The sequence below is a fragment of the Acanthaster planci genome, linkage group LG14 (genome assembly GCF_054643075.1).
Source record: "Acanthaster planci isolate LZ-2023a linkage group LG14, COTS_SCS, whole genome shotgun sequence".
Taxonomy (NCBI): Eukaryota; Metazoa; Echinodermata; class Asteroidea; order Valvatida; family Acanthasteridae; genus Acanthaster; species Acanthaster planci.
The window spans coordinates 3511685-3539668 of record NC_141790.1 but is presented as its reverse complement, the minus strand read 5'-3'; the positions used below and the strand labels follow the sequence as shown (position 1 = coordinate 3539668).

General features: G+C 42.7%; 1 protein-coding gene across 4 annotated transcripts; it reads right to left on the bottom strand.

Annotated features, from left to right (window-relative positions):
- Positions 1–5: 5 nt before the first annotated feature.
- Positions 6–27485, bottom strand: LOC110987008 (sodium/potassium/calcium exchanger 4-like). 4 transcript variants are annotated; one of them, XM_022249381.2, is made up of 12 exons: positions 27275–27485; positions 20910–21142; positions 13744–13887; positions 10553–10794; positions 8716–8903; positions 8174–8309; positions 7552–7668; positions 6459–6566; positions 5782–5987; positions 4895–5048; positions 3380–3547; positions 6–1935 (listed from the first exon to the last, which is right to left on the bottom strand). In XM_022249381.2, the coding sequence occupies exons 1-12, from the start codon at positions 27283–27285 to the stop codon at positions 1729–1731; spliced, it is 1914 nt and encodes a 637-aa protein (XP_022105073.1). In that variant the 5' UTR covers positions 27286–27485; the 3' UTR covers positions 6–1728. The 4 variants fall into 4 exon arrangements, with proteins under 4 accessions (XP_022105073.1, XP_022105077.1, XP_022105076.1 ...); XM_022249385.2 differs by having other exon boundaries at positions 20910–21125; XM_022249384.2 differs by lacking the exon at positions 27275–27485 and adding an exon at positions 23154–23353.
- Positions 27486–27984: the final 499 nt, after the last annotated feature.

Sequence of the window (27984 nt, the reverse complement as noted above, 5' to 3'; positions counted from 1 at the left end):
GCACATTTTGAAGAACGCCCAAACGGCGTGTCCTGAATTAACGGAAGTTTCTCTTTAATGCAAAGGAACTCGTTTGTCTGTACACGTGGAAAATAGACACTGGACGTGCAAAATATATATCTATGTACACGATTATGCATAATGTACAAAACTTGTTCTACATTCCAAGACTGCGTGTGACTGTATAACACGACGCTAAAGTACCGCAAACATCTGAAGGCGATGCATGGGCCCCATTCTCAGTGGGTCCAATACATGTATGGCGTTGCGCCACTCATTCTACCCTGGTAACAAAGAATAAGAACCCTATTGCGCAGGATAAAACCTGGGAAAGCACAAGAAATATGATCGCTGCCTCTTAAGTCGTCTGCTGGTGTATATAAGCCTATTTTTTAAACTGTACTTATTTACAAATCTGTTTTGTCTTATTTTGTTCTCCAGTGGCCGTTTGTTACATATTGCTTTGTTCATCGACAATTCTGTCTTCACACAATGCTCAACCCGTACCAAAGACGATAGAAAAACTCTTCCCTGTTTGTTTTTCAATCATGGCTTTACAGTCATAAATTAATCTAAGCGTTGTATTGCTATTTACATCCTCATGATGAGGAAGACAGCACTTCATATTGACCACAATGAAAATGTTACAAAACACGGCACGGTGCGCTGGACCTTACTTGTGAAGTAAAGTACAAAAAAGTACTGCAAAAGTCTTCAATTCCACGCTGTAGTGCACATTGTTAAGATTTGCCCATCTTGTCAAGCTGCAGAGACTAAAGGTAAAACGTGCCATTCATCATTTTGAGCATTTCTATTTGAAAGACAACATAACCAACATTTATGCACTCACGACGTTTGATTTTTTGCTTTAATTCAGAAACGTGCTTTGAAAATTAAGAAAATGATAAATACAACGCACCTTGACATAATGAGCTTGCCATGTGTCTCTAAGGCACTGCTTTGATCGTCAGCAGAACAATGCAGACATTGTTTCAATTTAAAGCACTCTTGTTACCACTAAGATTAACCATTCAAGTGCAACTGCATTTCTTACTTGTTCATCAATATGTTTTTCTTGAAAAAGGTGTACCTGGAAACAACGCACGCGGCAGAGGCTGAAATTCAAGTGGGCTTTTAGCGTCGCTTGGTGGCAGCAAAACGCCTTCGTTGTTGCTTACAAAGCAACGGCTTGGGAGCAGTTGTAGATCACGGACGTGTATAGTAAAATCTGGACTCGCAATGCCCTTAATCAGCTTATAGAGTCATTGAATCCACTCGCAGCCATTTTACCGAGCCGAATACAAAGCTTTCCTGGTAATGCCCGCCTTTGTTCTTCCTGACGTCAATAGTAGGGAGCCAACCCACGCCTTTGTATTCGGCTCGGTAAAATGGCCGCTGGTTGGCTTCTTTTTCATACAAAGGCGTTGCAAGTCCAGGTTTTTTTTATATACGTCCGTGTTGTAGATCGTAAAGAGACAACTAGGACAACAAAAGGTGCAATCTCTCAAACATCGGCTTCAATGTCAGAGTGCGGCTTCAAAGTGAAAACAGCAGTCATATTATTTACACTAAGAGTTAAATATCTGACGAAGCCGATATTTGGAAGTGACCTTAAGCTGCTGCCACCAAGTGTGCACATTTTGCTGCAACTGACATTGTTTCAAAGTATCCATCGTGAAGGTGAGTACATAGACGATGCTTGGAATCGGCGGGTCCGAGCTCATGCTGTTAGCAGATGTATTTGCAGACCAACTCCTGCAGGAAGGCGTAGATGAGGAAAAGGACGTAAACCGCGACGAAAGTGACGCCGACGACCCTGTTGAGCTTGAAGCGGACGCAGGCAAAGACGATGAGCGTGAGGACCAGGATGCCAAGCAGGATGAAGCCAAATTTAGCGTGTGGCGTCATGAGTAGGGCTCCGGTAGCCAGCATGTCCTGCATGGGGGAAGCAACCGTCAGTGAGACCGGCAAGACACACTACTAACTCTCCTTCCAGCTGCACCGTGGCGGGTCAAAATTGTAAGTAAGGCTGTAAAAAGTTTTGGACTTGAGGTCAGTTCATACAGCAGGAAAAGCGAAGCGAAGTTTTGTTTTGCCGTCACAAAAATTCTGCAGCGAAATATTTGCTCACAGGATGAAACGTGATAAACTTTAGCGTCACAATGTCTCGTTCATGTGTGATTCGTCACCAAGAATGAACCAGCTTTTAGCTTGTCTCAAACAGAATCTGTCAAACTATTTGCCCCGAGTTGAAGAGCACAAGTAAACTTGTGCAGGGAACTGTGTGTGTAGGGGGGTGAGGGATTGTGGGAGAGGGTTGACTTCAGTTCATGATACGGATTTACATTTGTAATACGTATTACAATCATACAGCACTTTACAGAAATTTAGATTTCTCTTTCTTTAGGTGTTATTGAATCCATTCTGGTTGTTGGAAGTCTGCATTCTTCTTCAGAATACACCTTATTTCTTTCTCACCACAACAAGTGAAGGGATGGTTATAGATGGCCCCATCCCCCAGGTCAAAAGTGGGCCGGTGCATGCTTCCCGTCCCCTCCAGGGATTTACGCCCATAATTCGAAGCAAGTGAATCACTCATGAGTCTTCGTGATTTCGCGATGTGCTGCTTACGGTCAATTCATATACTTTGAGCCAAAGCCCCCGTGAAGCAAATGTAACGTCCATGGGCGTTAATCCCGGGGAAGGGGGGCTATGTATCCCCTGCACTATTTGAGGTGGGGGATTGGCAATTGAATCCTCCCCCCATACATTTTTGTGATGAGCAAAACAAAGCAAATTGTGAAGAATTTTCAGGATTCTCGAACGACTAAAATGTTTGCAATATCACTAAAAGGGAAACCAATTTTAAAAAGCCATAAATATGGCATTTTGATGTAAGATTCTGCATGTATTTGATACATATTACTGATGTACATCTTTACCATGAACATCGCCCCCTATATACTGTATTTGATATAGCCCCACCCCTAGTTTTCTTTCCCCCACCATTCCCCATCCCCATCTCTCCAATTTGCTACACAGATTTACGCCACTGGGAACGTCACAAAAATGTGCAGCGGAATTCCCTTGTAAGCAATAAATCTCATTGCCATATTGATCACGAAGCTCTCAGTCTTTCTATTCAGGCTAAATTGGAAGGTTTTCTCCGTTATTAGACCCCTATCATGATGGGACACTCATCTTGCTTTTCTCTGTAAACCAAATTGAGGCTGGAAGGAAAAATCGTCTGTTCCCTTTCATCAATATGAGACCTTGTATTACTATTGCCTATGGGTCTTCCGGGAACAAAACAACCATGGCAGCTATAGTATCATAAAAAAGTTCCCCTCCTATTACTACTTTATGTACGTCGACTTACAGATTCCTCCTGAGTGAGTAGATTAAGTGGTCTATTGAAGATGATGATACTGATGAGGAACGGAAGGCCAAGCCCAAGGTCGATGTCGAACACGTTAGAACCGATGGCGTTAGAGACAGCCATATCGCCGAAGCCATCACGGGCCACCAATATAGAGCTGATTGCATCCTGGGGAGAAAATGGTGGGTCACTTTTTAATTTACTGCTGTTTGACAACGAAAAGGTCACGTGAACAAAAGCATGCAAGTAATTGGACAATGCGGTTCGAAACGGTGTGTGACGTCACTTCAGCTGAAATCACACCGCCGTAAATAGAGTTATACTCGGAACCGTGGAAAGAAAAACAGTCAACATTGCTGGTTTTGTCCCTGTTCTTTTCGTTTAGTGTGCTTACAACCAATCCAGCGCCAATTCAAAGTTTTTGAATCTTGAATTTTAGCTGTACGAATAGAGATGCGACATGAGGTCGTGCATGACAAGATAATGGTCACTATTTTGTTTACGAAATCTTGGGATGTTGCGCACGGGATTTCACTTATCGATCAATACAATGGCTATAACATTGGAGCTGATATAACAAAGGCCTCAGCGAAGTTAGATGGCTGACTATTTTAGGCATAAAAACGCATGCAGGTTTGGAATCAAAATGGCTTCTTATGTGATGTTGTCAACTCTCTTCTATGCCAGTCTCGAGATGTATAGAAAGAGTTGCGCCAACTTCAGACTTTGAAATTAAAATGGCTGTTCATTCTGTGCAGTGCACTGTGCGGCTATTGTGCGCTAACTGTCCGTATGCAATCTAGCATAATCCACAATTTTGGTTCAAACAATATCGAAGATTCAAAATAGTGCAGCTCTGAGAGTTTGCAACTTGTTGACCAATCACAAGGTGCGAAATCTGTCGACCCTTTCCAGAAGCGCATTAGGTCGACAGATGCACTGTCGTGCACTGTGATTGGTCAACACGTTGCAAACTCTTGGAGGGGCATTATTGTAAAACGCCCGTATTGAGACCACAGACATTTAAACGCATAGACCGCCAGTCTTACGCGTATAACCGTGTTTTTGAAAAGTATGGGCAAACAAGGAGCGGAACGGTGGATGAAAACGCTCTTATTATGCCTGAGTGTATTTGTTTACATGTACTTCCAAATACGTTCACCTTTTTTGCTCTCGTGTCTTCGGTACTGCTATCTCTTCTTTTCAACTGTTGCGAACGCATTGGTTTGAATCCCTATGGTACATAAAGGGTTTTTATACAATCAAAAAATGGCTTCATAGAATTTTATGGCTGGATTTCTCCAACTGTGCGTAAATTCCCTATACCGAGGGGTGAATTTGCCCATAGTTTTGATTGTAGTCGGGTGCCGTGCAGATCACGAAAAACTCCCGTAGTTTTGAATTGGGCCTGGCGGTCTATTCGTTTATATGTCTGTGATTGAGACACTCATGTTGCGGCACTTGAACTCCCTCCATAAACAGCTATGTGTCAGTCCAGCAAAGTACGCCACCTACCGGCACGCTAGTACCAATCGCCACAAAAACCAAGCCCATGGAGTAAGCATCGATGGAGAGGATGCAGCCCACTTTCGTCACTAAGGTGATCATGGCGAAACTTAAGATGGCGATCCAGACAATAGAAAGCACAAAGGACAGTATGTAGAAACGCCTGCAAGAGGAAATTATTAAATCAATGGGACTTGTTTTTCTACGCAAAACAGCAGTAACCTTCGATGCCATATATATAAAGAAAAATTCGTCTTTTCAATGTCGTCTTTACGAAGCTGTAAACAGGGCCTAGTGACAACCTCTGAAAAAAACCTTTGAGTTTTTGTTAAAAATCCATGAGTACTGCGGGCTTATACACGCGAGTTATACGAGACGTAAAGGCACAACTAATGAATTTTGACTCGTGGGCTCGTACAACAATTGAATTTTACTCTTGCGTATACTACTTTCATACACACAATTATTATCTCGTACGTGCACATCGATTGTTAAGGGGTAAAAAATGCACGAGAGCGCGAGACCGCAGTGTTCAGACACTTGGGCCTTTTTTTAAAAGACCTGGCCAATTAAAGTTCTGGCCAATCAGCAGTCTGGCTTACATGGGCTTCCTGGAAGACAGTTGGAGTGAGAGTGGGCTTGCCCTCATGAAATGTCATTAATATACACAATTGCATACCGATCGGATTTCTTTCCTATGTGTAACTTGTATTGCTAGGCACATCGTTTTCGCCCAACGTATTCGTGATTGCTGGCCTGTGTGACGCGAGAGGGCTCTAATGTGCATATCATTAGTGACCATATTAAAACCTTCTGGCAGCACTGTGAACTGTAAAATCATGCTGTTTAATGAAAAAACGCACATTTGGGGGACGGGAATGGATGAGTTCACTCACTTGTATTTGGGATTACTGCAGTTTGGTATGGTCCAGGTGAAGGCGCACATGAAGGGAAAGCTGATGCAAAACATGAGCCACTTGAGGGCGTACCGCAGGTAGCCGCAGCGGGACTGCATGACTTCGCGGTCCGGGTAGTACATGCTGATCGCCGGTAGACACGGGATGGGACGGAGCGTCAACTCTTCATCGATGACCTCATCCTCCTGAAACAGCAAACGTATGGGCAAAATGCGACCATATTAAAGGTGGCACATATCCAGAGCAGTGTTACCGTTGGTCTCTTTTCTGGAATTACAAGTTTGGCCTACATGCTCAACTAAAAATAAGGTAGACACAGATGGCGTTTCGGCTGGCATCTGGTTCACCAATTTGCGTAGGTAGACAAAACGTCAGTTTAATTATGACCGATTGCCTACTTTATAACATTGCCAGACTCTCATCAGAAAAACTGCGCAAACTAGGGCGTTGTGCCACAGCACAGCGTGCTCTTGGAGATTTCTCTTGCGTCGCTATTCTAAGAAGTTGTGCTCTCTAAGTCAGCATATCTTTTGCCTTTAGTTACCAGGGGTCTGTTGCAAGCAGTTGTGTTTTACCAGAGCAGTGAAATTGGACCAAATTCTCTCCTTCTTTTAGTTATTGTTTTGTCGTCTTTTGATTTCTTTGAAGGGAAATACCTCGATGATGTCTTGCTTGGCAGGTGTGTCGTCCTCAGCGTTTGGCGGTACTGCAGGCAGCACAGGATGCTCGTGATGGACGACAGTGATGGAGTGTCTCTTGCTAGCCTTGAGATCAGAGGGGTCGGGATCAGAGTGCACAAAGGTAGGGTCATCAGAGGAGTCGGGGATGACAGGGGTGAGGCCCTGGGCACTGTGGATGCCAGAGTCGGCATCGTTGAACGATGCTTGGGGAACAATGAGGTGAGCGCGGCTACCGAACTCGGCCGACACGCCGCCCAGGCTGCCCGTGTCCTCGGCCCCGACCACGAACCGGATCTCCCCGTGGGGCGTGGAGGGCTCCGAGTCCCGACTGGAGTCGGTGACCACCACGCGGCCGCCGGGGGTCTCGTTCTCAATGATCGCGGACGGGCCATGGCCCCCGCCGCCGCCGCGCGTTGGCGTTTGGTACGTGGCCTCGTCGCTTTTTTCCATGATCACGCTGCCAGCCAGGCTGCCGATCCGGCTGCCCATCTGACCGCCGTGGTGCGAGCCGCACTGCGAATCGACATCGCCCGGTCGCTTGACGTCGATCTGAGAGGACGTCTGTAATAGGGCATGTTCACCGAGTGTTTCGAGGTTGAGCGCGAATCAGGGGCAGCCGGGAGTGACAGAATAAAGGCGGGAGACAGGGCACATTGAGGGAGAGAAATGCCAGAAATGCAGGGAAAGGGTGCAGGGTTCGTGTTATGAAACGATGAGACAGGTGCAAAGGCGACAATGAAATGTTAGAGCAGAACACGGACACGAAAACATCAGAGGGAAGAGAATTTGAAAAGAAAAATAACATTTATTAAGGTATGAAATTTAACGTAGTATCGCCCTCCCTTTAAGAATACAGATCATAGTAGCCTATCCGATATACTCTAGCTGTCATATTTGCGAGCATTGAAAGAAGCAATCGTTAATCGTGACTTCCTTTGATAACATCACGCTGTCTCCTCAGGCCCCATAGACTCTGGATATCAAAGTCTGGGGGTGGGGCTGCTACACTCTGGCCTTACATTGCGTTCGTGTTTGGTGCTCTTCTCGCTGCCTGACTTTGATTACTTACGAAGTTCGCTGCGAGTTCCCCGTGCTTGACATGATGAAAGATGTGCTTGTGAGACGACGACGATCGTGGCAACCCGCCCCCGGAGGCTGTGGATATGATAGAAAGCTTGCGGTCCGCCTGTGAAGGTGAAGGAGAGAGACAGCCGTTAACATTTTGAATATCTATCTGTCTTGTAATATTAAAGCCTTTCGAATATCGCAAAAGCACACCGTCCGTGAGAGAGGGTAACTCTGTCGGGTGTGCTGCAATCTGACGTCATTTGAGAAATGTGCCTCTGTGATTTTAGCAAATTGAAAAAGTCTGATACCGGTACCAAAATCGTGAGATAAAATTAATCCCCGTCAAGTTAACTTTCAGTGGTTTTTTACTCCCTAACTGACGACCAACAGACATAACTTTGTGACTTTATTATGTTATGTTATAAGATTGACTTTCACCAGATGAAGTATTTTTAATAAAATCGTAGTCCATCATATGCAGGATATCGTCACGTGCAAGCGAAGAGGAAACGTTTCTTTCCAATTATCCGCTTTCCACTGGTCCCCAGAGAATAGTCTACTTTGATCAAGACTGCGTATCTAACGTTCTTGACGGACTGTCTAGCTCCAAGGTGTCAACTTACGTGGGACATCTGCTTCTCGGCGGCTACAGCAGGGGTAAACGCTGCGTCGTCGGGTGTGACCTTGGCGGATCCTGCTTGGTCGTCCTGGCCGTTCCCGGACTCGAGCGGTTCTACTTTAGTCTTTCGACACTTGTTGCTATTAAAATGAAAGAAACCGCACGGACACGATAAATGAAAGGAGATATGTGAATGTATGGATTGAGTCTTCTCCGTCTTCCCTTTGAACGTGCAAGCTTCATGTATAAGGCATCGTCACTGCGACACGTCATTTGTAGTGTATCATTGTCTTTCCTTTCTCCCTCATAGAGCAACATAAAAATGGATTGCCCAACCATTGTGCATTTAAACTGGTCATAATGCTCCAACACTGAACATGATTTGGAAGTTAAATCCATTTGAAACCATAGTTCTTCACTATGCCTGTAGTCACATTTCAAGAGGACACAAAAGCATGTCCACGATTCCACTATGGCTGCCTGCCTATACATGTTTACACAGCCCAACAGCGTTAACTCAGCAAAGTGCCCTTATCAAATGCTCACCAACTCATCAAGTCCATGATAGAAGTATTGAACTTCATGATGACTATGTACAGACCATATAGCACCAAGAGTACGATGGCTTCATACAGCTCGAACTGGCCGTCCCACGAGAAGACAATAAAGCAGGCGATAGACAGTGCGTACCAGATGCTATCGCGGAGCAGTGGGCGCCAGTCTAGCTGGAGCACCTACAAATTACAAATCAGACGCATATGACATCCGTTATTAACGGGGAAAACAATTTTCTTTAAAATCAACATTGATGGATGACGACAGGACGGGTTTATCTTGAAAATCCCGAGGGACAGTGTGCCTCGTGAATGTTTTTACTTTTCTTGGGCACGTTTAAAATCTGTAAGTAGGGGGGTCCTATGGCAAAGGAGCTCAGTTGGAAATAAGTGCGTCTATAAACTCAACTTGAAGACGCATGCACCCAATTGTTGTAGACGAAAAGACTTCAACGGCTATGTGAGGTTGCGTTCGCGCATGCTGCTCGTGTAGTGCAGGAAAATAGTGCGTGCGCATTTGTCTCGGATGAAGAGCATACTCCTGCTATGACTGAGAGGTTGGGGCCAGTCTGTTTTTACTCGGATCTGGATCGCGATCAGTGATCCTATCGCTGGTTTGCTCCATCGATTAGGCGGGTTTTCATGTCAGTTAACCAGCGACGGATCACATGAAACAAAGTGGCCCATACTCTCGATCAGGAGTAGGCCTATACTCGTGTTAACACAAGACTAGGAACACAGTTAAACGCAGTTTTAAGGCGCCTTTCCATATGTACTTTTTTGGTGCGTTGCGTGCACGATACGTTCATGCGTTTCACTTTCACGTACACAAAAATCGACTCCATTAAAACAACACCCGTGTGCGATTCTGACGGATACGCAACGCTTGTCACAAGTGTTGACACGCAAATGCAAAGGTGCCTGTACACTCGCATGTTAGGTTCAGACGTTATCACCGATTTTACGTCTCTCATATTATTAGAGATATTGAAAGAAAAAGTACACGTTTCCCAAATACAACTTATTACCAGGTTCAAGATTTTAAATACCAGGTTGTTAAATTCCTCGACCTTCATTCAGAGCAAGCGAGTATTTCCAAGATATCGCCTGTGTAACCAGTGGCTTGTTTAATTAAGCTGGTGCGCATTTTTTTCAGGTTGGAACCAAGAGCAAATAAACTGTTACAAGTACTTAGTTTTGTTTCAAGTTATCATAATGGGGGCCACTACGGCATGGATGTCCGCTGGGGTAGGGGACACGCTCCCCTTGCCCTAGTCCCACCTTTTCGCTCAGGTAAAACTCAATGCGCTCCCAGCAGAAACAACCTTTTATCGGTTGGAGAGAGCCATGACCATGGTGGGTATTTATTTTGTTGGTGGCGACGCGCCCATAAAGGGTACATTTCATAGTTGTTTGCTAACCAGCGAAGTGCAGTTCCCACCAAAGGAGCTTCCGTTTCTAAGAAAACTGCGCCCTCTCTTGGTTCAGCACGGAGCTCACATCTACGTAACTACTACACTGCGCACGTCTTGATGGCAGGACACTGCTGGCTCCAAGGGGCCAAGAGAAGCCATGCCCCCTATAAGGGGACAAATCTCGTTTTTTTTTTTAATGAGAAAAAGACAATTTCTCTGGTCCTTTTCATTTCCATACCTTCCGAAAAGCGCGTAAAAAACCACAAAATGTAGCCTCCCATGAGAAATGCCAAGGTTACATTAACAATATTCAGATCTGGGCCCCATCTCCACCCCCATCAAAGTTGGCCCCCGTGAAAAAAAAAATAATAATGAAATTGGTTCTGCATCTGCCCTTGATGGCAAGCCACTTACCTGACCAGCAAGTGCGGCGGACATGGCGATGATGATGAGTATGTTGAACACTGCCGAGCCCACGATGGTTCCCACCCCGACGTCGCTCTCCACGGACACGCCGGCCAGCGAGGAGAACAGCTCGGGCGCCGACGATCCAGCCGCCATGAAGGTGGCTCCCGCCACATCTTCGGACAACTCCAGCCGCTCCGAGATGATCTCCAGCGATGGCACAAAGAAATCATCACAGATGATAGCAAGCGCTGGAAAGTACAGTGATAATCCAAAGGTTCAGGGCATAGAACCAATCGACCACATATTAATATCCGCAATGACGTCTGTTGCTTACGTGCGCATTTATTTTAATCCAAGAATCCAAGTAACCGGTAGAATGTACTATGGCACATCCTGCCGAGCACGGCACTGCTGCCCTCTATAAATGATCGTTTACATTTGTATTAATTTAAAGTACAAAGACCCCAGCTGCCAATTAGTCGTTGTTGACATTGAAAATGGAAAGCAGGAAAAAAATAGCAATCGAAGTTCTCAGACATCAGGACCACAGTAGATATTCGGGAGACTATACGGTTGTGTCCCAAAAAAGCTTCCAGAGCTCCGGCCAGGTCTCCCTTCAGTGCGTCTCCGCGTATTTCCGTTGGAGCGACTGAGACCTAGACCTTCAGACCCAGAAAACAGATTTAGATGCAACCTCGAATGCCATAGCTGTTTTCATCTGCAACAGAACTTCGCAGACGAACAGCAGCAATGGATTTCCTTTTCATTGTAAGATGCAACACTTTAAAAGCAAAACATGCGTTTTGTGTGTGGGTCCAACGAGGATCAACCTGCACTGTGTATAAGATTGGCTGAACAATGAATTATGAACCGAACCTTCCGACTGTGACTGATTTGGTTTTCCCCTAGCCACTTTCACGGTATTCTTTAGCTCCTCTGAGTGCAATCCCAATCACCAAGACATCTCTAGAATCTTCTCTTTGGTTAGCGTTTAAAGTTTGTGTCGAGTGATTTAAGAAACTGAAAACAGAATCCCTGAGTTTTGGACTTTTAGGAATTACCAAGAGGTTTCAACACATTTAGAGTGTTCGTCCCATTACACAATACTCCTGTGCAGTTTAAGGAGTATAGACCCTATTCAAGTGGAGGCCATTTTTGATCTTATTCCCCAAATTTGTTTTATATATTGCAAACTGTCGATTAGGATGGCACCAGATTGTTTTATAGTTCCGTGTGTTCAAAGCTTCCCTTTCAATACTTTTCTTTATCTGGTTAACAACACCAATGTACATTTTATTAAAATCATAAGTTTGAAATTATTCATTAGAGTAGACAGGTGCGCATTTAACAGGAAATTTCATTTTATTGCTTCATTTGTCTTCTCAACATTCAAAAACGAAGAGTTAATCTCGCTTTCGAATTCAAAACAGCTGGCCCTGTAAATATAGTCTAATGCTGTCATCAAAATGGTTATTTTTAAATTGTGGACCATGGGGAAACACGATTTATCACGGCAGTCTACACGACTTCACATGGGCAAACCTTTGTTGTTGGGCTTTTTTTTGGTCGGATTACGAACCCGACGACTCTGAATGATGCAAGTTTAGAAATAAAAAATTGTAAGACATTTCCCCGACTGCGGTTTTTAAGGTCAAGCAAAAATGGACTAATAAGTCAATTGTGGGGGAAAATGGAACTTTAGGGTTTATATATTTTTTCCGCCCTTCGACCTTGCATAATTTGAAGTTATGTCCGTAATCCAATAAATAAAAAATGCTGGCTTACAAGCTCAGTGAGGGCTGTCGAATACATTTATGCATGGTTGACAGAGGAGGAAACTTCGGGCACGTCATGCAGTTTACGTTGAGCAATGGTACCAACGCTTTTTCCTGCAGTTCTCTCGCGCTTCATTTGGAATACTCCAGCGAGTCTAATGGTGCGAATTCCTTATCAAATCGTCCCTTCTCTTTTGCCTGCGGTCGCGGCTGTCTCTCAAATAAAAAAAATAATAAAAAATAAAAATACATCTCCTGCAAATGTCATGGCCACTCGGCAACATAATCGGAGGCGTCCCTGGAAATAACTCATGCAGCAGGCATCTCCGGGCAAAAACGCTTTCTCCGCTTTGAGAAAAACCAAACACATTTTTATGGTGAGGCACGAGGCGACTACTGTGGGAGTCACAGAAGAGAAACAGCATGACAATGAGGTTGCCTGCTGCCGCTACCATAACCCTTTTAATGGAACTTTTTCCCCCGCCTTTCGCTTTGGGACTGCCTCGGAGCTGGCGATCCGAGCCTGCTATAGATCCGCACGCCGAGTACCGTAGTCAAGGTCAAGGACGGGGAATGAAAAGGCTCGCGTGCGGGAGTAACCCCTTGGGCATGATAGAGTGATGTGGAAGCATGCAGACCCCGATGGTCATACAACGCATGGCATCGCCAACAATAGCGATACCTGCAACGATACAGATTTTTTCCTCTTCGCATAATCATATTCGATGTTTTAGTTTTTAGGAAAGCTGAGACACGTGTTTCATGTCAGTGTTCTTAATCGAAATGTTGCCTTCTTTTATCTTTTTTACGACGGTGGATTTTTCCAAGATGAAGAAGGGATTTTCTTTTTTTTTATTGGTACTTTTATGTGAAACCTGATAACAACTTTTGAACTTCCAATTAAAACGATATTGGTCATTTCGAAAGACCTCTTGCTTGTTGTAAACGTCGATCGCAATGTTGTATGGGCAGCCAAAGCCTCTTAGAATTGCACAAATTTGTTTTTGACAGATTTTGACTCAAAATGCGGATTTACCCGTTTGTATTCAACAGAACAGTACATTATGTATATGCATTGAGCAGCTATTGGCATTATTTAGTACTTATTATTACTGGAAGACATTTTTACATTGTTGATTTCACAGTTCTTTTTCTTTCACGACCACACATTTGCGCATGTGCATCTATACATTTGGTGAATCACGAGTCAGCGAAGAAGTAACCGAATGCGCTGTAGAGACGCGCAGACGGTACACGCGCGTTAAATAACTCTTCGTTCAACTCGCGTGAGTGCAATTCTTCAGCGCAGCTATGGCGTCTCGTCGGATTACGCAAAATTAAGTTGGGATATTTTTCTTGAAGATAAAAGTCAAGAGGTTGGCCCCCGTCTCTGAACTGATTCATAAACGTTTACCAACTTACAGATGAAGAATATGAGGATGAGAATGGTATACACGACCACGAACAGTGCTGTCACATGCTGGGTCTCGTAGTCACATGAATCAATGCCGTGACCTGTTTTGTTCCCGGTGCTGAGTAGATGTCTAGATCGGTAGCCACTGTGTCCTGTGGATCACAAGCACAAATGCTGCAATCAACAAAATGCAACAGCAAAAGCAATGGAACAAAACGAACACCAATACCTCTTGTTACATACGTACGCGATTTTACGAGAGTCGACGAGATCTAGGCCTACAAAGTTCGTTAAACAAAACAAAGTACGTCAAGATTTGTCGGTGAAAAAGTCGTTTCTCGTCAAATATTCTGGGTCAAACATGGCAGATAAATAAGGAAAGATATTTACTCGCTGTTGCAAATGCAAATCCCGACTCTCTTGTATTATGTGTAACAAAGTAATTCGAGCCAAACAAGCACTAGACAGATGTGCCGTTGGCCTCAGTGTATACGACGGAGAGGTCATTCTATGCGCTGTGTGAACAATTTGAACACAAGGCCTTATGTGACGGCATTGCATCCACATAACAGACCGAACGACTCCGAAATGGCCTTTGATGGACACAGATTCAAAAAAAAAATGGAATGAAAATAATGACGTTCTGACTTTCTCACAGTAGAATTTCCCACACCAAATGCCAAGTGCTTCTCATAAGCTGAAACAACCTCTAAATATTTTTTGAGAACAGTTCACTGTCCGAAATTCAGAATCCTCAGTTCTGTTATACGTGACAGTTTTTCTGAACTCGACCCTTTTTTATGCTGAACTGTTGTATTTGTGACAAGATGTTTTTCTGTATTTAATTCTTTTGAGTTGAAAAAGCATACCCGGGCCCCAAAACTAAGCATACATGTACGTGTACATACAGTCAACATCTTCGATGACTTCCCCATGTGTTCATTTCTGCTTACTTTACGAATCACAACCTTTTATTAAATTTAAAACAGATAAATGCTTAGCCAAGGGACTGTCAATGTTTTGAATATTTCAAAGTGTGACTGTATCAAATCCCTCCCGAGTGATTGCAAAATTTGGAAAGGTGTTGAACCCGGCCGATCACCACTATTTTCAATATTCTCGATTTTCAATTTCAATCGTTAATTATTCACCTTATCACTTTACCAATTCCTGCTGCCGGCCTTCATTAAATATTGATTGAAAATCTGCCCAGGGGAGGACGTCCAAACATATAAGGTCGACGACAAATTGTACATGTCATTTTCCCCTCTGCGATGAATCCTACTTGTGATTTTTCTCAGAGAAAATTTCATCACATGATGCCTACACGTTTCCTCAACTACTATCTGGCTTGTGGAATCCAATATGAGAGGACTTATGGATTGTTATTTATTAGCCTTGTAGGAGCCTTCATCGCGTAAGAAAATTGTGAAACCCCGAATGCCACCCAAGAGGACATTCATCCATGTGTTATCGTGTAATACCGGACAGACAGCTGTCTGAAATCACTTTCAGCGTAAGCGACACACCTGCACTGGTTTTCCAGTCTCGCAGTGAAAATGACAATGGTGACATGTTTTCCGGCCCGGCTTCGTAATTTATAAAAAGAGCTCGTGCGTACAGGGGCCAATTTCACGGCGTGCTTGGCACACGATTTCTTGCTAACAGAGGCTCCATGTATTTCATGTGGACCATAAGCAGTAAGCACAGCCAAAGGCATGCTAACCTTGGAGGAAAAATTGCTTTTAACTCAGTGACATAATGATAGAAATCTCTATGGGCGCGCGACCCTAAGCACAACCACGCCAAGCACTGCCATGAAATAGTGCTGAACGTGAGCAAATTTTTTCAACGAAGTTAGAACTTTTCTGCTAACTTTCAAAAAGCTCCGTGAAACTGGGCCCATCAGAGCTTCAACAACCTCGGACACTGCCCTCACGATAACCATTCGGCGCTTATACAGCGTTAACATGGGAACCAAGAAAGTGTAAAATTCTCAAGAGTACGTGGGTGCCGCTACTTGAAAATCTTATTTATCGCTGACCTCACTGTGAAGATAATTTGCTCGTAGCTGTACACGATGATCCACGATCGAATTTAAAATTGGGCCCGTTTGGGACTCCGTTGGAACATACGGTTGAACCAACTGCAGTTCCCGGAAATTTGCAAGGCACCGATATATCGGCGAAAAACAGGCAAATGACCCAATTTTAGAGCTATTGTTGGAAATTTACTGAGCTGTTCTTGTGAACAGAAATCGGAAGGAATACTTCACAGACACTGCAGTGAAAATATCGGTTCTCGAGCGGTGCTGAATTTATCTCGTTTCTCCTCACTGACGGACAAAAAGTGACACGGAAACACCGAACAGTTTGAGGGAAGGCATCACCTACGGGCGTTTTTTTGTTTTTGTTTTTGTTTTGTTTTGTTTTGTGGTCTGTGTCATAATGTGCATCCGCTTGCAGTGATGCATTCCATTAACTTTTAATATGGACACTCTCCACTGCACTTACATCTATACAGACTACGACGAGTACTGACAGTGCACCCCCGTAAATTGGCCACATATATGTCGGCCAAGCTCATTAATTCAATAAATGTTATACACTCAAAACATTTATTTTTGGGGAGTCCTGAGAACCATGGAATTGGGAAATAAAGGAAATGTGGCACTGAACCTCTGGCCTGGACTTTGGGCTTCCAATTCTGAGCAATTTGGATGCAATCGGGTCCAAAAGTGGCACTATTTGTTTTGCAGAGGTTGCTTTTTTCAAAATGGCTACTTTTCCATGGCAGTAAAATTTTCTTCATTTTAAGGGTGCTTTGGGTGAGAATTTTTCATCAGTCAACCCACTAAAAATTGAAAGGAAAATGAAAGAGGACATGTCAAACATTTTTCTGTCCAGCCTAGACACCTGTGAAAGTTGTATTTTTTTAAAATACTTTTTAAGTATGGGGATTTATCACTGGTGTCTATCGAAATTCGGAACTCGTTAAATAGAGTTCCCTCCCCAATTGCATATATTTCATTTTCAGTAAGAACGAGGAAAATAATTGGGAACCAGTGTGTACAAATTTCATTTTAACTGTTTATCCAACGGCGCATTTAACGCTGCCCCAATTACAGGATGATAATGGGTGAAGAAGATCATGGTGAAATGTTCTGTTTTAGAGGTGGGACGAAAACCTCGGATACTCTTTCGGGGAAATCCACGTTCGGACTCAGGTAGGTACTGAAAACCCAATCCACCGATAGGTGGCGCTTTGGACACAAACTGGAATCTGTTTTGAAAAATGACGGATGTAAATTGGCTTACCCAAAGACCATTTGTTCTCCTAAAACAAAAGGATTTATGCTGATGTTGTGTATTTAAATAAGGAGTGTTCCACAATCGTAAAACGATAAGAATAATTTCATTTGGTGGCAGACAACTGTTCTCACTCGGTCTCGCCTCGAGAAATGCACCATTTTCATCTCTCATCTCGTGAAACTATTCTTACGTTACTATCATAAAAATCCATGATTTATATACTAACAGACAATGGGACCACTCACACACTTGCAGGTTCCTGAGCTTTACATCACTTTCAATTTCCCCGTAGGCCTAGCGCTCGATTTTTATTAGTAAATATTTGATGTCGGTAATTAAAATCTTGTGTAAAGAATGAGGTGCACATAATGTACACGTTGGGACCTCAATTTGTCCGAAACACGGAGTGTGCGACATAACACAGTGTTTTCTTGCCTTCGTTGGCATTTTTACATTTTGGTGCAGGTGTTATATGAGATTTGGCCCCATGTCATCTGGTCCTTATTGCTCGTATAAACTCCCAGCCTTCCACATTCCTCCCAGTTGAAATTGCTCTGTCCACTAGGCCGTGCGCAGTAAGGTCCGCGAGACAGTATTGAATGGAAATCGAATTTCATACTACAATAGCACAGGTGAATATGACACAGGAAGAGGTCTGACGGCCTAGAAAACAGTTTTGTGCACACGAGAAAACAGTAGTCTCGGCCTGTCGGCCACAGTAAAAAACAAAACAAAACAAACAAGAGTTGAGATTAATGTTCCCGGCTCAGTAGAATTGAAGTCCCGTTCACTTTTTTTCACGTTAAGATTTAACATGCAGAAAAATGCAGCCGTATTAATTCACGTTATGCTGACATGGGTTTGAAATATAAGTCAAAAAAGCTTCAAGCCAGTTTGATTTCTTTTTAAAGTCTTTTTTAAGTCTTCGGAAGCCTTTTTTATATATATGTTTACTAATGGGGAGTGAGCCTTGAAAACAAGGCAATCTAGTCTGATGTTTGGGCTTTTGAGATGAGTCCGAGACTGCGTGAACAGGGCTTTCCAAATGTCAAGTACAAAATGGCCGATAATTGGACATTCCTCGAAATCCAAGGCAGTTTTCCAATACTCGATTAGGCTCAGTCTCAGGCTTCAACGGGTTTTTTTTTGACTTCCTGACTTGGAGGTTATAAGCGCAGTAGTAAGTCTGGTAGTGCCATAAAACACCAAGTAAGATGCAAAAGAGCCAAAAGTTACTGTACTTCAATTTAAGTTAAACGCTTCAGGCCCACAATCACGGATTGGTTACCTACACGAAGCATGAGACGGAGACGAATTGAGTATTGGAAAACGGCCCAAGTCTCAAACTTTACGAGTCCAAACTGCTATATAGGCCTATATGTACCCATTATGATGCAGTAGCGATCAGCCAGCATCGCCTTGGTTCTGAGACTTGATCCACAGGGCCTACTCTACCACACTGTCCAGTGAGGTTTACGGGTGGACTCGAACATTTCACACCGTCCCGCACATGTACATTTCTACAAACTACCATTTCCCATGACGGCAACTCCTTAAAACTGTACAAAGGCCAGAGACAAGATTGTCAGACTGAGAGTGAGAGTTCTAATGTTCAGACAAAATACGTGGACACGTTCAAGTGTTTTGAAACCCTCTAAATGCATCCCCGCTGTACAAGCAGTGAAGTGGAATTTATCACTGTGTGATGTTGACGTGACAGCGGTTGGAAGATAGAACTGCACGTATTTTGCCTAGTGGCATTGTATCCTTGAAAAAACGAACAAACAAACAAAAACCAAACAAAGCTCTAAAATCCACGTTTGGTCACTTTCCTTAGATATAGTGAACCTATAGGCTGATGGCTCAGTCGCAGAAGAAATAATTATAAAATCTTGTCCCCAGACCCACTACCAGTGGGTGAGAATGAGTTAAGTGGAAGACAGACTTGCTCCCCGGTGGCGGGGACACTTCATTATCTCAAGTTATTTAACGTAAGCTGAGGATAAATTTTGTAATCCTCTCCCGTACAGTTATATGGGAATTGAAAAGAGAACCCTGCCTCAAGTGCCCAACGAAGGTCTTCCGCGATCGAATCCTTTTTGTTAGAAGCGGTCACGGAAAAACCCACTTCACAAAAGGATTTACCAGGCTACATGATCACGAACAAAGCTGTCTTTCCGACGGCTGTTCTGTGGGCTGAGATCTGATCACGACTTATTTATTTTTAGGGGGGGCAAGATTCTGCGTTGATTCCGAACGGATTCACTGCATTTTCTACGGTACTGATGATCAAACATTTATTGTTATGAGCTGGATTTTTTTTGGGGGGGGCGCATGCCTTTAGTAAAAAATGCATGGATATCGTACCTTACATCAGTTCCATTTTGCCTTTTTTGAGGAACAGTTGCTTTCTTATTAATGTTGCGGTTATTACAGTTGGATGTGGAAACAGCCGTTTAGCGACCGGCGTGAACCATCACTGAATTGAACAAGACGACAATGAGAATGGCCCTACAACTGTACGATCGATGTCCTCTCTCCTTGGATGGTGTGACTGTGTCCCGTCTAGAGGCCTATCCCACAGTCGTTTCTCGTAATCTCTCTGCCGCACGACTTGCACCAAGGCGGTATGCTGGTATAACGATGTAAAGGCTGATCTGCCCCGAGGAATTAAGGCGCGAACAGTGAAGGGGATGAGCAGAAATCGATCCGATTATCGGCGGAGAGAAGAAAGGCAAACCAGCGAACAGATCGCCAACGAATCATCAAAGGTAGTATAGGACACCACGCACCGTCAACAAACAAGCATGATAAATAATCACGGCATTCGCGGCTGGTTGTTCTTCGTTGTTATGGCGACGCATAATTCTAGTCCTCTCTCTATAGCCATAATTTTTACGTGTTTGATCATGCATGCCCTCTTGAAGGGAGTCGGACCTCCAGGTCTATATGCTTTTAATTAGATTCATCCTTGCCTTCCTGCTTAGTGTTATTTCAATAACTGTTTCCTTTTTGCAGCGCACTAGTTATCGGTTAGCAGTTCGAGTTACTTGTGTTGCCCGTACATTTGGAAAGATTTCTCCATAACCTACATTTTTTTCTTAGATACTTTCTTCCAAGCATTAATCTCCAGGGTGTTATTTTGTTCAGCTTTCATTTAAACCGTCGTTACTTTAAGCTGAGAAAGCGATTTTCCTCTTTAAATTCATTTCCACTTAAAACTGTCACTTTACTCGATACAATGTATACAGGAGGCGCTGTGACATGGTGGTTGGCCAGGCTGTATTTAAATTGCAGAAATTGGCAATGGTGTATTGCCGTGGCATCGGGAACATAGAATGGCCTTGTCAAAACTGAGTCCGCAGGACTCTTGTCTTAGTGGGATGCATGGGCGGCAAGCAACAACATGCTTTTCATGAACCAATAACATTTGGCATGTAACGCTTCTTTTGGTGAATAGCCATACAGTAATGTTTGTTTGCCTCAATGACAAAGATGGCCGGAAAAAATCCAATAAGGTTACAAATATTGAGAAGATAACGAATGAATCTTCACAAAATACCGAGCAAAATGAAAAGGCAATGATCCTGCTTTTTATACCTTGCCTTTGACTCGCTTGAAATCCCCGACGTGAAAGAGATATAACATGGTAGCAACCGCTTGTAATTGCCCTCTCAATTGAAAAACAAAATGTGAAGATACGAATGAATTTTAGAGCTCCAAATAACGGTAACGTCGGTGAGAAAGATATGCGGCCATTTTGCTAACCCTGAGACCGAGACCAAGAAATCTTTCGACTCTGCGATGGATTAGGCAACACAAGGAGTGGATTCGGCGCAAATTTGATATTAAGAGCATCTTACCTGCAGCCTCATCGCTGATTGAGCCCCTGCCGAAGGCCACAAAGTAGAGTGTGGAAACAGCAAATACCCCCAAGAGGAGGCCCGTCCGGATGACCCAACGAGCGCTGGGCCTCCTCCTGTGCCGTCTCGCCCCCATGGTCCTGGGTATCGTCCTCCGGCAGCAACCGGCGGCCTGTGTCGATGCTAAGCACGGGTAGAGCCCCTTAGTTTCCATTACTGATGAGTAAAGAAAGCTGCAAAAAATTAGAACACTTCAATATCTGTACACTGCGGAGATGAATCTTTGCCAGTCAGCAGTTTAAGGCCGACCCTTGGCAGCCAGCGGAACCTGTTAAAAATATCAGCATCAGAATGATAAGTCTTGAAGGTCTTCAGAACCGCAAATACTCACAAAAGAGATACGTCCATGGTGCTACCACAAACCTACTATCTATTAAAGCATGGGAATGAATCAAACGTACCAGTGATAAATGAGCTGGCGGTGAAACAAAGGGGAAAATTTACTCTTCTCTTGATTTACTTTAATCTTGAGTAAATTTAGTCTGTATGTATGCACACATCCATGATGTGTGTAACATGAAAGGGCTCCGTATCACCGTGATCAGAATAGAGGCAAATAATCAGTGCTCTGAGCTATGTAATTGCCTAATGTAATTTATGTACATGTAAGTGCTCTGAGTTATGTAATTGATTTGTGTTCCAAACTTCCTCTTTTTCGGACTTAGTTCGTGTATCTAATTTTTTTTTAAATCAAAGAAAGTGCATATATATATTGTCGGTCATGGGGGGGTTGTTTTGTAACATTATTATGACACAAGACATCAATTTGGTTTCACCACTAGCCTCGGCCCAACAGACGTTTACACGCTGGTGAGAGCTGCATTAGATTTACTTTCCATCTGCGGCCTGGACACTCTTTCAAATATGATATTTTGAGCACCGCTCCCCCCCCCCTAAAAAAAAGGTCGGACGTTGTTTGTGGGGAGCATTTTTAAAGTCCCTGTTTCAATTAAGTTAACAAGGGGATCCCGTCCCGTGGGGGGAAAAGCGGGGCTTCTTATAGCTTGGTACATAATCATGTAGACAGGGTAAGTTGAATATGAAATTACTTTATCAGTTATGGTGAGATATAAGCGCAAAATAAATAGGTTGAATGCTAACAGGGCGTTAACTTGTGCTTTTTAGATCGTTTTGTTTCACTGAAGAAAGGTTAGACAGTTAGAATTTCCGGTACAGTAATTAAAATATAATATGTCAAAAAGAGATATTTGATATCAGAGAATGTCCCTGAAATAGAGTTGAGAAAGAATGTGTGAAATAAGAAAAAAAAGTTGTCGTAGACAGAATGATGGGAAGATGAGCTTCGATTCCAAAGTCAATCTTATCCATAAAAAGGTAAAAACGCATTTACCTATAAACTATTATTTAAGAAACAATTGAATTTTTTTGGAATTGAAAATTGTCAAGGGTCTGAAGAAATAATGAAATCAACAGTTCTTATTTGAACAGAAAGCCCAGTTTCTTTTAAAGTAGACTTTCTCGAAGGAAAAACATAGAAAAGATTTTTCTTGCTTTTTAAGCATCTAAACATTGAAAAAATATATACATATATTATGTTTAGATATTCCCTTTTTCAATGTTTAAAAAAAGCATATAGGCCCTATGTATAAAAACATTATGCTGGTACTCGGCAACGGCCACGTCTGGATGTTCCCGTCGCTTTAGTCTGAATTATAATTTATTTTGTTAGATTGTGTACGCTACAAAGCAATATTTTTGTGATGGCAGACTTGCTTAGAAGGCACATTACCATGAATGTGAGCACGTTCAGCCCTGAGTGCTACATGAGCCTAAGCCTGCTAGCTGCAGGCAGAATCCCCAATGATTTCATTATCATTGATTATCCACATGGAGACAGCAAGCGAAGTAAACGTCTTAATTATGTCCCTTTGTTCGGCTTTGCTTCTTCGACGTCAAACACCTTCCATGCAATAAGCAGTATTATGCCTAATACAATAGCCTCGATGGCATCATAATCAATGGACTCAGTTTGCTGCCACAATACACGCGGCGGCACTGGTTTATAGCGCATGCGACAAGCCTGATTGGACATGGTATCCAGCACAAATCGTGATTTTCGGTAAGGCATGTAATTAGATTCTTACGCCAACAGCAGTTACATGCCGGTCCGTAGGTCTGCATGGTGCCCAAGGCCCTCTTATTTGTAACTCTCCCTAACCCTACCTGACCCATTCGCTGTTTTCCTCCACGAACCACCACTTCAACCCGGTGAAGTGGTGATGAAGTTACGTTGCCATTCTGCCTTCTGTCAATCCAGGCTTTAGTTTTTTTTCGTTTGAAATGGTCTTCTCCAGGCTAGGCTGTTTGTCATCAACGGGAGCGTGTTGTCTTGTGTTCTGTCACCATGCCAGCGTTGGAATGGCTCAAGCAATGCGCACTGTGGTACGCGTGCGCGAAATTTTGAAAACAATGTGCGTTTTTCTAAAACAGCGCAGCGTCTAAATATAAGAAACGGCATTGAAGTTTAAAAAGAAAAATGTGCTCGGTGTTTTCCTTCATTTTGTACGCACAACGAGCCACTTCGGGAACAAAGTGCGTGCCCTAGTCAGCGTATGGCTGCGCTGATAGGACAGACTGTCGCGCGCAGGCGCGCGTATCTGTTCCCAAATAGCCTCGTACTGGGCATGCCCTGTTGGAATGCCAAAGTGTCTTATGCTCTTCACGCACTGCATTTTAGGAGCTTCTCACTTTTCAACATCGATGCTTGGTAATCACTGCGGCCAAGAGCAAAATTTGAAATATTTTGAATTTAATTCACCGACATCAATTCTCACGATGATTTGTGGAACGGCGTTCAGATTGTTTTTAATGGAGAATTTCGGACACTTCCTTTATCCCCTATAAATTGAATATTAGGTTATAAAAAGGAAATCAAAAGAACGGTCTATTAAGGCAGGCTCTGTGGTTTTACGGTGAATTTCGAAGTTTTCTCCCCAAAAAGGAACAATCCCTTTAACCCCACGAGAACCGCCTTAGACCTTTTGGCAAGGGGTAGGGGAGGGAGTATTCTGCACCTCTTCAGAACTTCGGAGTTTCACCTGATCCGTCCGTGTAGCCTGTTGCTAAAATATTATGTTGATCCAGTTTTATCCGTGCTTGTAAATTGGCGCAATCCGCAAAGTAAGGTCAGAAATCTTTTGCACCTTGGGCCTACCTGCGTCCGAAAAAAGCTAGACATTTACAAACAACTGAAGAATCGTGTAGCCGTTTTCCATTAACAAAAGTTATAGTAAATGACTATAAAACATCAGCAGAAGGCTGCAAATGATGATTTAAAATGTTCAGATGATTTGGGAGAAAAATGTGTACGAGGGGTGTTCTAACCATGACGTTTACGAGAACAATATGGAAATCACGGAACAACTTAAACAGAACGAAGCTCTGACTAGTATACAAAGCTAATACAAAACATTCACTTCGAGCTTATAATTATACACCATATGGACGGCTCTCGGTACTTTATGACTGAATTCTGTAAAAAAAACTGCAAGTTTGAATTTCGGGAGTGTTAGTTGATTTCCTCTTTTCTCATACGACTTAATTTTTGATATGCTCAATTAATATCACAGGCTACAAAGTGCCAGTGTTGTGTATCCCATTGCATGGTCTCCTTTATTATACGTTGTGGTCGCAAGTTTATCCGTATTTCTACCGTACATTAAAACGGGCTGTTCAATGCCACATATGAGGATCCTTATGCAATGCACGTTGTCTATATTTGTTCCAAGGGGCAATGTAATGAAAAATAATTTGATATGAAAATGGTCAACCCTTTTTAATCTGCCCGACAGACGGTATGAAATAACCTCGGCTGCTGCTTCATTCGAGTAAACAGTTTGAGACGTTTTTCGGAAGAGTTATCAAGAATGTCTCAGGCAGCAGATAATTTGACCAACGTAGAAAAAAACTGTTGGTAGATAATTTGTCTCGGTGCGAGGATAAGAAAAAAGAAAGAGCTACCGTTCGTGTCTTAATTTTGCAAACACACATACATTTTCATACATTATTTGTTTCAGCAGAAACAAATATACAACCACAAGACACTTGACTCGATACAACAAAACACAGGAAAAGAAAATCTAGAATAAAAGCCCCATAGCCAAATCAACCATTCTCCTGCAAAATTGTTACAAGAAAATCTGTTTACTGTCAATTAAATTCTTTCCTGTTTTTAAGATAATATTATATATTATATGCGTATGGTGATTACCAATGCTTCTGAAAAAAATACATTGACAGGACCTATAGCAACATTTAAAGATTATGTCTGGAAAGGAACAATTTTTTTCTCAGCTTTTCTTGACCCACTGTGAACAAAATAATGTACAGTCCTGTGTTCTGCCAGGTGAAGGCTTGTCTAAGGTTTTTTTATTAAACATTTTAGATTCTGGAAAGATGCATGAAACTATTCCCTCATGAAAAAAACAAAACCAGCAAGCCTCTCCTTCAACTCTTTACAATTGCGTATAAAGCTCTTACATCAGTTCTATCCAGAATTTCCATTTATGTATACGGACGGATTCAGGCTCCTCTCCTATTGTGCCATTTATCTTCCATTTTCTTAAGAGTCCCCGCTGTTCGTTAATGGTTCCAAAGACCAGATAAGGGGGCACTTTGCATCCGTAGCCTTCATTAATACGACTGAGCCTTTCGAGGGAAGCTTGAGTTCTGATCCTGAAAGGTCCATATCAGACTGAAACATCCAAATGGTAAATCGACGAAGAGGGTATATTCACTTACTGCTGCTGTGTCGTGTAGAATCACGTCAAATACAAATCACGTAATGGCCCCAAGGAAACATTTTGCTTTACTTAAATTATATATAAAAAATCGTGTGCGTGACGATCTTGCATGAAAAAGCCCTGCCTTACCTTTTTTATTTGAGTTGTTTCTAACAAAAATCATTCTGTCAGTTCCATTATATTATTAAGCTAGACTTTTCATTGCACAATGTAAGCGACAGAGCATTTGCACCTTCATCATGCACGCTATAAATCATTTGACTGAGTTGCAAAAAAGACGTTCTTTCGTGTAAATATTTGGATTTGCTGTCATAACGTCAAACTTAGAAAATGTAAAGTCCACATTCCTTACACGACTCGTTAGTTGCACCGTGAATCGAAAAATCGAGAGCAAATGCATGATACTAGCATTAAGTAAATTTATCGCACAAAGTTTAAAAATTCCCTTAATATCAAGTGGATTTAAAATTCAAGCAGACTGATTTCAAATTAATTTCATTTTGTTTTATTTAAGCTCGATTTTCAAAACAAAATTGGAAGTTTCATAACTATTGGCTTCAGCTGCATTAACTGCTGCTCCAGTAAACAATCAAAATGTAATGCTCAGAAAAAAATCTTACCATGGGCTTAGATGCTGGCAAAAAAGTCATTTAATGAGGCGATAAAACATCCAGGTTTCTCTAGTCTTCATAACTCTACGATGATGCACGATCCCCATATTCCAGTAGGGCCTATTTTCAACTGAAAGCCTTTGCTCGTATAATTGACTGTCGAAGTGTCGTTACATGAACTTGAGATTAGACGGGAATGCAGGCATGATGTTTTTGTATTCATTCTCATAACACGACAGCTCCGTGAGCTTCGAATTCAGAGAAGATGCAGAGATGAAGTACATTTTCACAGTGCTGTTCTCACTGAATTGCAAAAATATCGACAGAAAGTTTCCACAACTATAACAGTTCTGTTTGGTTGAGACATCCATAATACATACCGAGAGCTTATACGCCTACGACGATGCCCTGGCCGCCCCGTGTGCAATATTACTTAACTTAGTGTATTCTATTGTAGAGTGTGTGAATAATTACAATTTCATAAGCGAACTGTTCAGTAGGTTATCCGTGCAATCTTTCCTTCAAAAACATAGGATGACAAGTTTCGTTTTGGGGAAGCCACCCTTTCCCTGCCAATTCACAAAATGGTCACTAAAATGCATTCTCATGAGGTATGTTAGAGATCCACTTCCATGCCTTTCTCGCAGGCCTACATTGCCCACATCTGTTTTGATAATTATTATTAATTTTTACGTTAGATCTAACAAACATGTAGGCCTAATAATGCCCTGACCAAAAGAATCACCAAACACTGCGTGAAATTGGGCTGCCATACTAGACGTCATGCGAAGAATCGCCACTACATTATTGCCTACACAGTCAGTTGTCGATACGTACATCCCAATAAGTTAATATTTCGACAGACTTCTTTAATCAATGCAAGAGTGGTTTCTTGAGGCTGTACATCTTAAAACAGCAGTGCAAATCCTACCTTTTCTTCATCAGAAGCGCATAACATTCAAGATTTTATGGTCACGCAGTCTCGTAAACTCAATTTATTTCTGTCCGGAACTCTCGATGCAACTTCACCGGCACATATGCATACAGCGGCCCGCCCTTGCCGCTTACTAACTGGGTGCACACAGCAGCAACGTTACAAAACAGCATCCAAACACGCCATGTATACAACAGTGTCTTCCTTTGAGATGTGATTAGTGCTGTCTCCCTGCGCGCATTGTTCTCATGGATAAGAAACATCCACAATGGGCCCGTTGCCAAGGCCTGATGACGCATGCGCGCACGTTGCCTGACTTTTCAGCCGACGAAGATTCACGGAGCGAGTGTTTGGAGGATGCAATAAAATGATAGACTGGCGGTTCCAGCGTTGTGACGGTGTGATCTATCCTCAACTTGAGGGACTTCTTCAGCGCAAGACCTGACTTTCTAGTGGAAAAGATGTAATTGTCCAGCAATTTGGAAAGCCTGGAGACAGACCTAAGTGGTTTTACGATAATTGAATTACGCGAAGAGACTAAAAGCAGATTTCAAGTCTTAAAGATGGGCAAAAACTTACTTTCTGAACATAACATCTCCTTACATGCACCCTTCCCATCTCTTTACTCATCGTTTTAGTGCAAATTAAGTATGGAAGTCTTAATAAACTCAATGTCACATGGTATATAATTACTTGAGGTTACCAAC

Excerpts from the sequence above, each read along its gene's own strand:
- LOC110987008 (XM_022249381.2), bottom strand. Across the intron at positions 6,567-7,551 it reads GGGAACTCGCAGCGAACTTC|GCTAGCAAGAGACACTCCAT; the intron begins GTAAGTAATCAA and ends TCTGATCTCAAG. Across the intron at positions 1,936-3,379 it reads TACTCACTCAGGAGGAATCT|GACATGCTGGCTACCGGAGC; the intron begins GTAAGTCGACGT and ends TCCCCCATGCAG.